A 16,262-nucleotide genomic window follows, 5' to 3' on the forward strand; every position below is an offset into this window, starting at 1 on the left:
GGAGTAATGAGTTACCTGTCATTCCAGGCTCTCAGCGATCGTCCGCAGGAGGAGCCGGGCAGCCAACGTATGCCGAGGATGAGCTATACAGGAGGTCAGTGTCTGTATACCCCAAACTAGGAAATTATTATTACTCCAGTCACATCCAAAGCTGCATTAAGATTTATTTCCAGTATCCTTCATTCTTAACAACTAGTTTTATTAAAGGTCCCCAAACAGGTTTCGACCCAAGCTAACCAGAATCAATGAAGATGTTGTCTCATTAAACTTTTGTAAACTTCATAGAACTATTTACATTTAGATTTATTACTAATATTATTACTTATCATTGATGATAAAATTCAGACCCCCCATCATCCCAGACCTGACCTCTTAAAAGATTCAGATGCCAGATCACAACTCCTAAAATTATAGGGGTTGTCTGACTTGGGGAAAAAACAGTTATTTTAATGAACTTAAAGGGGAAAAAGATGAAACTTATTGCTATGTTTGATTCCTGGAAGTCATGTAGTACTGACATAACAATGCAGGAGTGGCGCCAGTTCAGGAGACAGGTATGTTGTTGTTTTTTTTTTTATATGGGGCCCTATAGTATTTAAAGCACCTCTCCAGTGTTGGAGTGGTGTTACTAAACTAAGGTCCCCGCCCCCTGTCTTATACTCACTTGTTGCTACCTTCACCTTTTTTCGCCGCAGCTCCGGTTCCATGGCACCATCTTGTGACTGCAGCTTCTAACTGGCCAGATGTCAGACACTACGTCACCAGCCCTCATTTGGAAATCTATGGGAGCCCCCAAAAAACTCTCATAGACTTGTATTGAGGTGCGACCTCTGCACCAGCAAACACTGATCACAAATGAGAGTGGCGCTGACAGACAGTGAAGGGAGGTAGTGAGTATCAGACATTAGAGGTAGTGATGAGCGAACATGCTGGGCTAAGCTGTTATCTGAGCATGCTCAGATGCTAACCGAGTGTCTTTGGCGTTATCGAATAATATGTTCGAGACCTCACGACTGCGTGTCTCGCGGCTATTCGACAGCCATAACACCTGCAGGGGATGTCTTGTTTGTTAGGCAATCCCTACATGTGTTGCTGCTGTTAAACAGCCGCGAGACATGCAGCCGCAGGGTCTCGAACATATTATTAGAGAACACCGAAGTCAATCAGTTAGCATCCGAGCATGCTCAGATAACACCTTATCCCAGCATGTTCGCTAATTGGAAGCACCACTCCAGCGCTGCAATAAAAAAAAAACCCTCTCGAGTGGAGCTTTAATTAGGGCCGTCCAGTAGATGATAACTCCTTTAGTCTCTTTCTTCGAAGCGAACATTATTATAAGCTATTTTCTCGAGATGGACAACTTTTTTTCACGTGTAGACTTGAGACCAGACCCTTTTAAAATGTATTCAGAAAGGTTTACAAACATAGATACAATCCGAGGATTATTAATGAAGGCTGTCAAGAAAAATCCCCTAAAATCCCCTAAAATGAAGATTTATTAGATACACTAAAAACACACAACCCCAAAAACAAACCACCATAAAAACCGTAAGATATCCTACATTTTGGAGCGATCCTTAAATTTTGTGTCCTTTGCAGATATGAGAAGGAACAAGCCATCATCCAGGAGGAACTGGCCCGTATTGCCAAGAGAGAGTGCGAGGCAGCTCAGGAGCAGTACAGCTCTGCCGTCCTTCGTGAGAAGAACTACACAAACCAGGAGCGCAGGAGGGCCGAACACCTGGTGAGTGAGAATTGTGTGTCCCAGCATACAGGTCAGAGGTACTGACAGGTAGGTGGAGATGTGCCGCACCTGCCCATCGTATAAGGGGCAGCTCTGATAATGGGCCGCTGTGCACAGCTGATGCCTAGTTAGATGGAAACTCCCATCATCTAAAGTTAGGCTACTTTCACACTAGCGTCGGGAACAACCCGTCGCTGCGCGTCGGGCCGACGTTCCCGACGCTAGTGTGTTCTCCGCCGCACAACGGGGGCAGCGGATGCATATTTCCCACGCATCCGCTGCCCCATTGTGATGTGCGGGGAAGTGCGGGGAGGTGGGGGCGGAGTTCCGACTGCGCATGCGCGGTCGGAAAAAGCGGACCGTCGGGAGCAAAAAACGTTACATGTAACGTTACATGTAACGTTTTTTTCTCCCGACGGACCGCTACCATACGCCCAAACGCCGCCAAACGCATTCACCGTTTGGAAATGCGTCGCAAATGCGTCGCAAATGCGTCGCTAATGTTACTCTATGACGAAACAACGTATCCAGCAAAAACTTTTGCTGGATGCGGCGTTTCGCAAAAACGACGCATTTGCGACGTATTGCAGTTAACGCTAGTGTGAAAGTAGCCTTATGAAATATTCAGCTGATAAGCCATCGCTGTATAATCAGGGGGCCGACCTCTGGGACCCCTGTTGTCGAACATTTGTGGCCTCTGCTGACATCATCTGTTGGGAGAGAGTTAGGAGGCCCCCATACACATTAGTTAGCCAGCTGATCATGCACAAATTGGCACGCTTAGCCGACTACTGTCGTGTGTATGGGGCCTTTATTCCATTTATTGCAGGTGTGATTGTGTAGTATCCTCTGTTGTCCACAAGGTGTCACCACTGAACTTTACTGTGATTACGAGGACACCTGCTGGTTATAATAAAAATTACATTTTATTTTATTTTTTATAAATTTATTTTTATTTTGTGTGTGTTGGAACTTAAGAGAATTTGCTTTCCTTTCTTCTTCATTCTTGACAATACCATTACTCTTCTTATTGACCTCCTACCTTATTTTTCTGTACCAAGGCTCCTCCTACCCCCCCCCCCCCTCCATTTAATTGGCTGTAAAGCACAATTACGGATCCCCAGTTCTTATTTAAAAACAATCCTTCTTCTTTTTGCTTTCTGGTTTGGGGCCAATGTCAGTCTCTGCTCCCGGAGACATAAATATTATAAAAGGATTTAGTGACGGTGGGGACGAGCGCCTCTCTGGTAAATGCTTCATTTTATTCAGATTTGTAATTGCTGCAGCCTCCGGGCCCTGATAGATATTAACATGCAGCCTCTGTGCTGCGTCCCCTTGTTGATTGGGTCTCTCCATCATTACTCTGTGCCTTGGATTTATTATAAAGACAAACACGCCAGGGCGGTGACAAGCTGAATTACGGTATGATCAATCCCCGATGGCCCCAGCACTGTGTTACAGTAATAAATATCTGCATGGGTGGAGGTGGGCTGACTCCAGCGTCGGCTCTGCTCGGTTGGGGTAAGTTATTCTCTGTCTGCTCTCTATGTGAAAATTGGAATATTTCTGGACTATGCGCTGACCGTCTCCAAATGCCTCCATCTGCAGCATGCTGGCTGTTGTGAAACTACAACTCCCAGCATGCCCTTAGAGATGTAGTTCCCATTGATGACACCCCCTTCCTTTTTTTTGCTGGAGATCTATGTAGTACCAAGCACGCCGCTGTGGGGGCCGCTCTCTGCAGTCACTGGGGTTGATGTATTTGGATTCCCTACATCTCCTTAATATCGAGAGTCGATCAGGGTAGGTAATGTCACTTTTAACCCTTAAAAGGGGGTAGTCTATAAATTTAGGGGGGCTGAAGAGTTGATGTGAATTGATTTACTGGACCCAGTCCAACGGCCAAATCAGTAATCTGTGGTCGCTGGACGAGACCCCTGAGATCCGCCTGGGGCCTATTTCTATTGATTAGCCAGCTTGGCGCAATGAACACATGGTCTCAGGCTGGTCTCAGGCTAATCAAAAGAAGAGCCAAATTGTAAGAATCGGTTATCATGGATCCCATCTGGCTACCACCGATTGTTGACGTGACTTCTGGTCTAGGATGAAGTCTAGTCCATTTCCCTGGACTGTCGTAGGGTCTTCTAGGCCCAGAAGCTGGTGCTGACTGCCGTACAGCCGGCACCTACTTGTGAATGCCGGGATCGGAGATAACTCCGATCATCCAAGTTTAACCTCATAGATGCAGATACAAAAGTACTGCAGCGTACAAGTGACTGAGTGATCACAGGCGATGTCCCCTCCTACTTTCTGCCTTCGTTTTCTGTATTTGAGAAAAAAATGCTGACATTACCAGGACGAAGCCGTCACTTAGTCATGTCACCAGCAACCTGCCAGGAAGGGGACACCCGGAGCTCGGCTTCCACAAAGGACGTCTTCATCTCCAGCCTGTCATTGCCTCCCCTCCTCCTCCAACCTTGATCTGAAAAATTAATTGCTGCTGCTAGAGATAATCTTATTCCTTTCTTAAATGTTATTACCCTTCATGTAATTATCACTTACCCTCGCTCGTCTAGCCGGAATTATACAGCGTCAGGTGCCCGGATGGCGGCGCCGGCTGTGCGAATACATATTTCTCACCTGTCTTGTCTCAGTGACCCGTATTGTAGCAGCAGCAGCCGGGGAGGACGGACGAACACAGAAACGAAGGCGAATTTTTTTTTTTTTTCTTTCTTACCATTTCTTTAACATGATTAATATTTACCTGGATGATCTGCGGAAGGTCACATCATCATCTGACCAGGAAGAAGTAGAGAGAGAGTAGAATTATCTATCTATCATCTATCATTTACCTATTATCTATCATCTATATATTAATTATCTATATATCTATTCATTATCTATATCTATCTATTAATTATCTATATCTATTTATCATCTATCTATTTATATCTATTAATTATCTATATCTATTTTCTATCTATCATCTATTATCTATCATCTATTTATTAATTATCTATCTATTATCTATCTTTCCAGGTCACCACCTGACAGCACCATGGAGGACGTCCTTCTTATCCATAGTGGGACAGGAAACCACGAGAGTTTAAAAGGACCCTCCCCTTTCCACCCTTCAGTGTTTTTCCTGTCCCACTATGGATGGGAACGACGAGAGATTCGCCTGTCCCGTGCAGAGAGTGTGGATCGGGGGGGCTCGGCCTCTTCCTTCCCACTGTGTGTCCTCTGTATAGCTGACACCCAAGTAATCGGGTCCCTCAGCAGCACCAGTGCAGCGCTGCTCCTGGTGGAAGGGTCGCTTCCCCCTGGGGGGGCTCTCGACCCGGGATGAAGCCCCCTGATGTACCTGCATATTCGTCCTGCAAGGACGCTCCCTTTGCAGGCGGATCCGATGGTGGCAGGCATCTTGGAACGCTGGAGCGGCCAGAAACGCCGAGCGGCGACTCACTTTCGGTTCACCGCTGCTGGGCGCGTCACTTCCGGGTCGCGGCCGGCGGCAGGGGCGGTCATCCTCTTCGCTCCTGCGTTAGGAGTTCCGGGACAAGAAGACAAACGGATAAAAAGGTATGTGCGGTGCGCAGTAGGCAGCGGCAGAGTTATTATGGAGGATTCAAACCCTGTAGCTGCGGTCAGCACGGAGGCTACAGCCCTATTGAAGGTACCATCAGCGGTCTTTTTTATCTGTTCTAGGGGCGTCCCTCATCCGGAGATAGGAAGGCTGGCAGGACTAAGAGGTGCCCTATATGTGCCACAAAACTTACCGTCTCATGGCAGAAGCCTCTCTGTGAGTCCTGCACTGCTCGTATTGTAGGGGAGGAGCAGGCCTCCCTACTAACAAGCATGAGAGCCATGGTTAGAGAAGAAGTGCAGGCTTCGATATCTAACTTATCTGCTCCCCAGTCGATCCAGTCTGATTTCCAGGATCCTCCCAGGTCCAGGAAAAGGCAGAGGGAGTCGGATCTGTCATCTGAAGACAGTTCCTTCGAGTCTGATATGGAGGAAGAGGAAGTGTGCAGAGATCCTCCTCATAAGGGGAAAAAGTACTTGTTCTCCTCTAATGATATCGATGAGCTTCTGGGTGCGGTGAGACAGACTATGCAGATTGAGGAGCCTTCAACCACTCAGTCTATCCAAGATGAGATGTTCGGAGGGCTGCGTTCACAAACATCAAAGGTCTTCCCGGTTAATTCCCATATTCGCTCAATGATTTTAGAAGAGTGGGAAGAGGCAGAGAAGAGGATATCCATTCCGAGAGACTTTAGGCTACGTCTTCCTTTTGACAATGAAGAGGTCAAAGATTGGGAAGATATACCGAAAATCGACATCCCACTAGCGAAGGTGTCTAAGAGAACTGCCATACCATTTGAAGACTCCTCGAACTTGAAGGAGCCTATGGACAGGAAGGCAGATGGTCTCCTAAAGAGAGCTTGGGAGAGCTCGGCCGCAGTGATCTGCACAAATATAGCGGCAACATCTGTGGCGAGAGCAATGCATCTATGGGTTGACGATTTAAAGGCTCAGTTGTCGGCCAAAGCCTCTAGGGAGTCTATTGTAAATGCTATCCCTTTCCTAAAACTAGCAACGGGGTTTCTGGCAGATGCTAGTGCAGAATCTGTCAGGTTCACAGCTAGAGGCCAGTCATTGTCAAATGCAGCCCGAAGGGCTATATGGTTAAAGAGCTGGTCAGGGGATGTCCATTCAAAGAACAAATTATGTTCCATTCCCTTTTCAGGAGGCAGAGTCTTTGGGCCTATATTAGACGACATTCTGGAAAAAGCTTCTGATGAAAAGAAGGGGTTTCCAGAGGAAAAAAAAGAAAAAATTCCAGCCCTTTCGTAGGCCCTATTACGGTCAAAGATCAGACTATAGGGGTAAGGGTAAACAAGGGAGATGGAGCTATCAGAAAGGGGGAGAAAATAGGAACCGAAATAGAGATCCAGGTCCCTCGAACCCTAGGTCAGAGTTCCGAAGAAAATGACGCCACCAGGATAGGGGGACGGTTGCTGAACTACCTGGGGGAGTGGAAGGAAATTACCACAAGTCCGTGGGTCCTTCAGGTTATATCTCAGGGGTACAGGATAGAATTCGACTCCCTTCCCCCAGAAAGATATTTCGTATCCAACGCCCGTCTCTCTTCAGCCTCTCCAATGTGGTCGGACGTACAGGATCTCCTCCGGATGGAGGCGATATCTCCTGTTCCTCCTCACCAAATAGGAACAGGTCACTACTTGGGTCTCTTTTCTATAAAGAAACCTTCAGGAGAATCCCGAACCATTATTAATCTCAAGCCTCTAAACAGATGGCTACAGTACAAAAGGTTCAAGATGGAGTCCATCCGCTCCACAATTCCCCTTCTAGGAAAAGACGTGGTAATGTACACTTTGGACTTAAAAAGTGCATATTACCACGTGCCAATATTTCCACATCAGAGATACCTGAGATTTGCAATAGAAAAGGAAGGGTCAATCTTCCATTATCAGTTTCGTTGCCTTCCATTTGGATTGGCGTCGGCTCCAAGAGTTTTCACAAAACTCATCATAGAGATCGTGTCTTATCTCAGGAAACGAGATATCACGATAATACCCTATCTGGACGATTTCCTGTTAGTGGCAGACTCTGTGGGGCAACTCAAGGTCGATTCTCAGTTGGTGATCTCCACACTGCAGAAGTTAGGATGGGTGTTGAACTGGGAAAAATCACACCTAAAGGTACCGTCACATTAAGCGACGCTGCAGCGATAGCGACAGCGATGCCGATCGCTGCAGCGTCGCTGTTTGGTCGCTGGAGAGCTGTCACACAGACCGCTCTCCAGCGACCAACGATGCCGAGGTCCCCGGGTAACCAGGGTAAGCATCGGGTTGCTAAGCGCAGGGCCGCGCTTAGTAACCCGATGTTTACCCTGGTTACCAGCGTAAAAGTTAAAAAAACAAACAGCACATACTCACCAGCGCGTCCCCCAGCCTCTGCTTCCTGACACTGACTGAGCTCCGGCCCTACAGCACAGCGGTGACGTCACCGCTGTGCTTTCACTTTCAGTTTAGGGCCGGCGCTCAGTCAGTGTCAGGAAGCAGAGGCTGGGGGACGCGCTGGTGAGTATGTGCTGTTTGTTTTTTTAACTTTTACGCTGGTAACCAGGGTAAACATCGGGTTACTAAGCGCGGCCCTGCGCTTAGTAACCCGATGTTTACCCTGGTTACCAGTGTAAAATATCGCTGGTATCCTTGCTTTTGCTGTCAAACACGGCGATACACGGCGACCTAGCGACCAAATAATGTGCAGACCTTCTAGCAGCGACCAGCAATTTCACAGCGGGATCCAGATCGCTGCTGCGTGTCAAATACAGCGATATCGCTATCCAGGTCGCTGCAACGTCACGGATCGCTGGCGATATCGCCTAGTGTGACGGTACCTTAACTCCAAGATCAAGAAGACAGTTCTTAGGTGTAATACTGGATTCGAAAATCAGAAAATCGTTTCTTCCGGACGGAAGGAGGTCCGACCTGATAAAGAAGGTTCAACAGTTCGCAAGAAATCGAGTGACAATAAGAGATGCAATGAAGATCCTAGGCATCATGACAGCCTGTATCCCATTCGTCAGCTGGAGTCAATTCCATTCCCGTCAGTTACAAAGAGCGGTTCTAACATCATGGGACAGAAGACAGTCTTCGTTGGACAAGGAGTTTTTCCTGTCTCATCGGGTCAGACAATCCCTACGATGGTGGACGGTGTCAGAAAACCTCCAGGTGGGTGTCCCTTGGATCCAGACTTCAGCAGTCACGGTAACAACGGACGCAAGTCAGCAGGGTTGGGGTGGCCAGGTGCTCGGAAGATACTACCAGGGACAATGGAATCTGGAAGACAGCAGCAATTCCTCAAACCACAGAGAGCTGCATGCGGTTTGGAAGGTTTTGTGTTCAGCCCGGGTCTTGTTAAAGAACAAACACCTAAAGATCCTATCGGACAACATGACGACGGTGGCTTTTCTTTGTCGTCAGGGAGGTCCAAGGCATCCGAAGCTACAACATCTGGCAGATCAGATTTTCACCTGGGCAGAAAGATCGGTACTTTCAATTTCGGCGGTTCACTTAGAAGGCTCAAGAAACCAGATTGCGGACTTCCTGAGCAGAGAAAAATTATCACCCACAGAGTGGGAACTGAGCAGCAAGATTTTCGATATCCTGTGTCGACGCTGGGCAACTCCGATGGTGGACCTATTTGCAACCAGAAGAAATGCAAAAGTAACAGCATTTTACTCTCTGAACCCTCAGGAGAACCCGGCAGGGGTAGATGCCCTCTCTCAGTCTGCTATATGCCTTTCCCCCTCTGGCTTTAGTGCCGAGGGTCCTCAGGAAGATATGCGAGGACAGAGCTTGAGTGATCTTGGTGGTTCCCTTCTGGCCTGGAAGAAGCTGGTTCCCTCTCCTAAGGAAGCTTGCAGTGGACAATCCTTACCATCTTCCAGAATTGAGGGACTTACTTTCTCAGGGTCCGGTCCTTCATCAGAACCCAGAGAATCTGCAGTTAGCCGTGTGGATCCTGAGTGTCAGATCCTAAGAGCAAGAGGCTTATCAGAAGGAGTCATTTCTATCCTACAAGCAAGTAGGAAACCAGTGACTTCAACGATATATCTTAAGATCTGGAAAAAATACTGCAGCTTTTGTGGAGACACAACAATCGATGTTGATTGCCCTAACATACCTAAAATTCTTGATTTCTTAAGGTACCTTCACACGAAACGACATTATAACGATATCGCTAGCAATCCGTGACGTTGCAGCGTCCTCGCTAGCGATATCGTTTCGTTTGACACGCAGCAGCGATCAGGATCCTGCTGTGCTGTCGCTGGTCGCTGAATAAAGTCCAGAACTTTATTTGGTCGTCCGATCGCTGTGTATCGTTGTGTTTGAAAGCAAAAGCAACGATACCAGCGATATTTTACACTGGTAACCAGGGTAAACATCGGGTTACTAAGCGCAGGGCCGCGCTTAGTTACCCGATGTTTACCCTGGTTACTAGCGTAAAATGTAAAAAAAACAAACAGCACATGCTCACATTGCGTCCCCTGCAGTCTGCTTCCTCCTCTGACTCAGCGCCGCAAAGTGAAAGTGAAAGCAGCACAGCGGTGACGTCACCGCTCTGCTCTCACTGTACGGCGCTCAGTCAGTCAGGAAGTGGACGCAGGGGGACGTGAATGTAAGTATGTGCTGTTTGTTTTTTTTAGATTTTACGCTGGTAACCAGGGTAAACATCGGGTTACTAAGCGCGGCCCTGCGCTTAGTTACCCGATGTTTACCCTGGTTACCAGGGGACCTCGGCATAGTTGATCGCTGGAGAGCGGTCTGTGTGACAGCTCTCCAGCGACCAAACAGCGACGCTGCAGCGATCGACATCGTTGTCGCTATCGCTGCAGCGTCGCTTCGTGTGAAGGTACCTTTACAGCAGGGATTCAAGAAAGGGCTTAAACCAAGTACTTTAAAGGTCCAGATATCAGCCCTCAGCGTGTTTTATGATACTTCCCTTGCTGCCCATCCTTGGATCGCTCGGTTCTCTAAAGCAATTATGAGGTTAAGACCCCTAATCAGGAAGATTGTCCCACCTTGGGACCTTAACCTAGTTCTTAATGAATTGTGTAAGAAGCCCTTTGATATAAAGGAAGATATAAACATTGCTAATCTTTCCCTTAAAACTGTTTTTTTGGTAGCCATCACATTGGCCAAAAGATTAGGGGAACTTTAGGCCCTGTCCATCCAGAACCCTTATCTACAAATATTCGATGATAGGCTGGTCTTAAGACTTGACCCAGGGTTTCTTCCCAAAGTTGCTTCAGTTTCAAATATAAACCAAGAAGTTGTACTTCCATCTTTTTGCCAGTTTCCTAGGAACCAGAAAGAGTCTTTCTTCCATAACCTAGACGTCAGGGAAACGGTACTTAAATACTTGGACATGACTAGGGCCTGGAGGCAAGATAGTAATCTCTTCATCCTTTACGGGGGTCCTAATAAAGGGAAGAAAGCATCAAAGTCCACCATAGCCAGATGGATTCGATCCGCTATTAGCGTAGCCTATCAGGCAAAGGGAAAGAATCCCCCAGAGGGCCTTAAAGCTCACTCGTCTAGGGCTATGTCCGCATCTTGGGCAGAGAAAGGGGGGGCCTCGGTAGATCAGATTTGCAGAGCAACATCTTGGTCTAATATTAGCACCTTTTCAAAACACTACAAATTAGACGTAGTCTCTTCTCAATTAGCTTTTGGCAGGAAGGTGCTTCAAGCGGTAGTCCCACCCTAAAAACAGGAAGTTTCCTTTGGTACTTCTCCATGGTGCTGTCAGGTGGTGACCTGGAAAACGGTAATTAGTCTTACCGATAATTGTATTTCCAGGAATCCATCCTGACAGCACGGATAGATCCCTCCCTAATGTAAATATGTGATATACTTATGTGGAGTAACATTTGTATTAAACTTGTTATGTTCGAAATAAATTTTCTGTTTGCATCCATCCAGATGTGTTACTTTTGAAGATCACTGAAGGGTGGAAAGGGGAGGGTCCTTTTAAACTCTCGTGGTTTCCTGTCCCACTATGGATAAGAAGGACGTCCTCCATGGTGCTGTCAGGATGGATTCCTGGAAATACAGTCATCGGTAAGACTAATTACCGTTATCATCTATTTATATCTATTAATTATCTATATCTATTATATCTATTATCTATCTACATATATCTATTATCTATCTATCATCTATCTATTATCTATGTCATCTATTTATCTATTAATTATCTCTATCTATCATCTATATCTATTAACCTCTCTGAAAGCTCTTTAATGGTTTTATCTATCTACCTCTTTCTCTCTCTCTGTATATATATATATATATATATACACCCCTTTAATATGTACTGATAAATCAGTTTTTACAGTATTTCACCCTTTTTGTTTCCAAAATCATAAAACTCCTTTCCAGCCCATCTCTCCGTGTCACACGTGAGCGGCCAGGACATAAGGGAATCCTAGAGGGTAGTGGTCTTGCTCAGGACCCCCATGTGTTGCCCACCTTGTAATGAGTAGCTCCTCATTGATGGACTCGACACCACCACACCTGATGGTGATATTAGACCTGACTTTGTGCGGTAGGACAATCCCTGGGGGGCTATAGCGGCCGCCATATTGGCTTTCTCACAATCAGATATAACTTTTTAACAACCTGACAACAGAGGACGACTCGAACTTATATTTCTGGGATTCTGTAATATTCGCTGCTGGTTGCCCAATCATACTTTCTGGAAAAAAAAAGAAAAAAAAACCCGAACCCTCCTTTCATCATCAAGCGCTGGCAGCCGCCGCCGCAGTCCGTGTTTTGATGTGGCTGTAAATTTTTGGAAGTAATTCCCGCAAACGTTGAGTCGCTTGAAATCCAGTCTTTTTAATTGCGGTAATTGCTTTCCTGTCGGCACCGGCGCTGCGGACGGTAACCGCACTCTTGAAGTGCGTCGTGATTAAAAAGAAGCTGCGAGCGAGTCTAATCAGGGAGGTTCGGAGACGCACACACGCAGGATTAGGCCCTTTGAAATCGGGCTCGGTAATGTATTTCCAGCTGGTTGAGCTGACAGTGCTTTCCCTTTTGAAGATGGATCTTATCCGGAAATGTATCTACCTAATAGAACAATGAAATTAATTCTGGGAGACGAGGCCTCGTGCGGGATTTGTGGAGGAGCTAATAGGATTGTGGGCCAGCGCTGGGTGGTTATCGCTAGGAGTTTAATCCCAAAACGGATAAATGCTTTCTTACATTTACTGTTGAAAATAAATAAAATTCAATGAAAATGATAACGTAAAAAAAAAAATATATATTTATTTAATGAATAAGTCAAACTTCAGGGATTTACGATCGATGCAATTGTTGCGGAGATTACAAGAAGCATGAGGGTGCGTAGAGTGCGGATATGCTTCAAATGCCGAGGGTTGCAATGCATGATGGGAAGCCATTGTTACATGAATGTGGGCTACTTACTCCAATCTTCTATGGAAAAGCATCTATCTGACCTGCTACTTTCAGTGCCTTACCCTATAGGCTCGGATTAACAACAGCTTTAAAGGATAATTTCAGCTCTGAGAACATTTTTTAGTCCTCACTGTTTTGTCTTCTTCCCGTTCTCACCGTCTGCAATCTGACATAGGGCAGAAAACTTCTCTGTCTTCCAAAAGAAGCAAGACCGTTCTCTGGAGTCTAATTTGTTTATTGGTCATCAGATGGACGTATAGAATCGCAATGTATGGATGAGGTAAAACTACAAGGATGCAAATAACAGGTATAAGTATTGAGCTTAGAATGTCACCTAACTATGACATTTACAATTAACAGTGACCGCACACAGCAAGATGGAGCTTGTACATGTGAAAACAACCTAGTAACAATCACCGTCTGATTTATCAACAGTTCTGAATGCACAATACCACAGAACAGAAAGCATGCCCTCACCAGATATACTTTATCCCGGATAATAGAGTTTTAGAAACATAATGCAGGAGAAAGTTTTACACAACTGTTCTGCTAGACTGCTTCTTACAAAATGACTGTTTCACCACCTTCTTACCCAAAATTCATTGGTTTCTCCTACAATGCAATTGACAGCTTTACAGAAAAAAACATCATGTAATACAATTATACATTATACATCACTATCAAAGTATTAAAGTGGCAACAGTAATTTCTCTGACGCCCATGACGGCACCACGGAGAGAGGGGATCCGCCCACCAAGGACAGGAAACCTACAGATAAAAAGGCGGTACCTCTCACCTGCATCAGTTGGTTTCCTGTCCTTGATGGGAGACCTACAGATTCACCTCCGTGGTGTCGTTAAGAAGAAGATTCGTCGTGGGATGCCGGGGCCAATCAGCTCGATTCAGGCAGCGGGGGCCCCCCTGCCTCGGCTGGTGTGGTGACCCGAAGCGCCACCGCTGGGGCTAGTAGGCCTTTAGGGTGCGCGGAGAGAGGTGGCTGGACCAGGCCACCTCTCTAGGTAAGACTCACCGGCAGCAGCATTATCCAAGGGGGGTCCCTCTGTGGATAGGAGCCAACATCTTGCTCCTCCTGCGTAAGGCTGCGGGCTGTAGTTTCCGGGGGTTCCGGGAATCCAGCAAGAAGGCATACGGTGATGTGCGGCGCCATCTTTGAGTCCGCTGCGCACGCGCGAGATTCCCCGGGATTTTAACAGCAGGAGTCTCTGCGCACGTGCGGCTGGCTGCGGCACCGCGCGCGCCGGGATTCTCGTTCGGCGTGCGCGCTCAGGATTAGGTGGGCCGCGCAGGCGCGGGACTTGGCGTGGCTGTGTGGCCGCGCTCGTGTGCCGGGGGGCTCGCTGCATGCGGCAGTCTGCGCAGGCGCAAGGTTCTGTGCGATCGCGCCGCAGCTGCGCATGCGCGGGATATATATAAAAAAAAAAAAAATGGCGCCTTCCACCGCTATTTAGTGAAGACACACCTGGGGGCAGACGCTTCCTATGGAGACCGGCCAGCGCTCACCAGTCATGAGCGACGTAGAACAGGCATCTCCCCTGTCCAGGGCATCTCCACCGCCGCCACAGCAGCAGCAGCAGAAGCAACGTCCCCAGAAGGGGCACCAAGATACCGGTAAAGGGCGTTCTGGATCACTGCGCAGCAAGGAGTCCAGCACAACGTCCGGCTCTAAGGATAGACCGAGAACCAACATGGATCACCCCCCAACTGGTATTTATGGGTCCAGAAGGTGGTAAGTGACCTACGTGAAAGTTAGTGATAGTGAGGGCCTATCTTTGTGTTTCCTTACTATAGGGGAAGAAAAGCACAGGCAAGTCTAAGCATAAGATTTGTGCTCTGTGTAGAGAAGATCTTCCATCTTCGTGGGAAAAGAGGCTTTGCAGTGTTTGTATCCAACAGACAGTGTCAGAGGGCCTCCCCGGGTTCGCAGAGGACCTTTAAAAACCTGATCAAAGTCCAGGTAGAAGAGACCTTTAAATCCCTTAAAGGGGGGAAAAAGCGGAGGAAGGCCAAGCACAGATCTCCGTCTCCTGAGTCCGGTGATTCAGGGGAAGATATGGATTCAGACACCTCCACTTCTTCTTCCTCCTCGTCCTCATCATCATCCTCGTCCTCCTCTGGAGGGCGTAGTTGCTTTCCCTTAGAAGAAACAGACAGTCTGGTTAAGGCTGTCAGGAGCACTATGGGGTTACATAGTTACATAGTTATTAAGGTTGAAGGAAGACTGTAAGTCCATCTAGTTCAACCCATAGCCTAACCTAACATGCCCTAACATGTTGATCCAGGGGAAGGCAAAAAAAACCCCATGTGGCAAAGAGTAACTCCACCATGGGGAAAAAAATTCCTTCCCGACTCCACATACGGCAATCAGACTAGTTCCCTGGATCAACGCCTTATCAAGGAATCTAATATATATACCCTGTAACATTATACTTTTCCAGAAAGGTATCCAGTCCCCTCTTAAATTTAATTAATGAATCACTCATTACAACATCATACGGCAGAGAGTTCCATAGTCTCACTGCTCTTACAGTAAAGAATCCGCATCTGTTATTATGCTTAAACCTTCTTTCCTCCAGACGTAGAGGATGCCCCCTTGTCCCTGTCTCAGGTCTATGATTAAAAAGAGCATCAGAAAGGTCTTTGTACTGTCCCCTCATATATTTATACATTAACATAAGATCACCCCTTAGTCTTCGTTTTTCCAAACTAAATAGCCCCAAGTGTAATAACCTATCTTGGTATTGCAGACCCCTCAGTCCTCTAATAACCTTGGTCGCTCTTCTCTGCACCCGCTCCAGTTCAGCTATGTCTTTCTTATACACCGGAGACCAGAACTGTGCACAGTATTCTAAGTGTGGTCGAACTAGTGACTTGTATAGAGGTAAAATTATGTTCTCCTCATGAGCATCTATGCCTCTTTTAATACATCCCATTATTTTATTTGCCTTTGTAGCAGCTGCCTGACACTGGCCACTGAATATGAGTTTGTCATCCACCCATACACCCAGGTCTTTTTCATTGACGGTTTTGCCCAGAGTTTTAGAATTAAGCACATAGTTATACATCTTATTACTTCTACCCAAGTGCATGACCTTACATTTATCCCCATTAAAGCTCATTTGCCATTTATCAGCCCAAGCTTCTAGTTTACATAAATCATCCTGTAATATAAAATTGTCCTCCCCTGTATTGATTACCCTGCAGAGTTTAGTGTCATCTGCAAATATTGAAATTCTACTCTGAATGCCCCCTACAAGGTCATTAATAAATATGTTAAAAAGAAGAGGGCCCAATACTGACCCCTGTGGTACCCCACTGCTAACCGTGACCCAGTCCGAGTGTGCTCCATTAATAACCACCCTTTGTTTCCTATCCCTGAGCCAGCTCTCAACCCACTTACACATATTTTCCCCTATCCCCATTACTCTCATTTTATATAACAACCTTTTGTGTGGCACCGTATCAAAAGCTTTGGAAAAGTCCAT

General features: G+C 46.6%; 1 protein-coding gene across 1 annotated transcript in view; it reads left to right on the forward strand.

The window, feature by feature from the left end:
• CHCHD6 (coiled-coil-helix-coiled-coil-helix domain containing 6) overlaps window positions 1-16,262 on the forward strand; it is a 209,529-nt gene that overhangs the window by 1,615 nt on the left and 191,652 nt on the right. The window contains exons 3-4 of the mRNA XM_077276609.1: window positions 28-94; window positions 1,600-1,744. Coding sequence (XP_077132724.1) covers window positions 28-94; window positions 1,600-1,744 — 212 coding nt within the window. The remainder of the gene's footprint in view (window positions 1-27; window positions 95-1,599; window positions 1,745-16,262) is intronic.

Source organism: Ranitomeya variabilis, chromosome 8 (assembly GCF_051348905.1).
Source record: "Ranitomeya variabilis isolate aRanVar5 chromosome 8, aRanVar5.hap1, whole genome shotgun sequence".
Lineage (NCBI taxonomy): Eukaryota > Metazoa > Chordata > Amphibia > Anura > Dendrobatidae > Ranitomeya > Ranitomeya variabilis.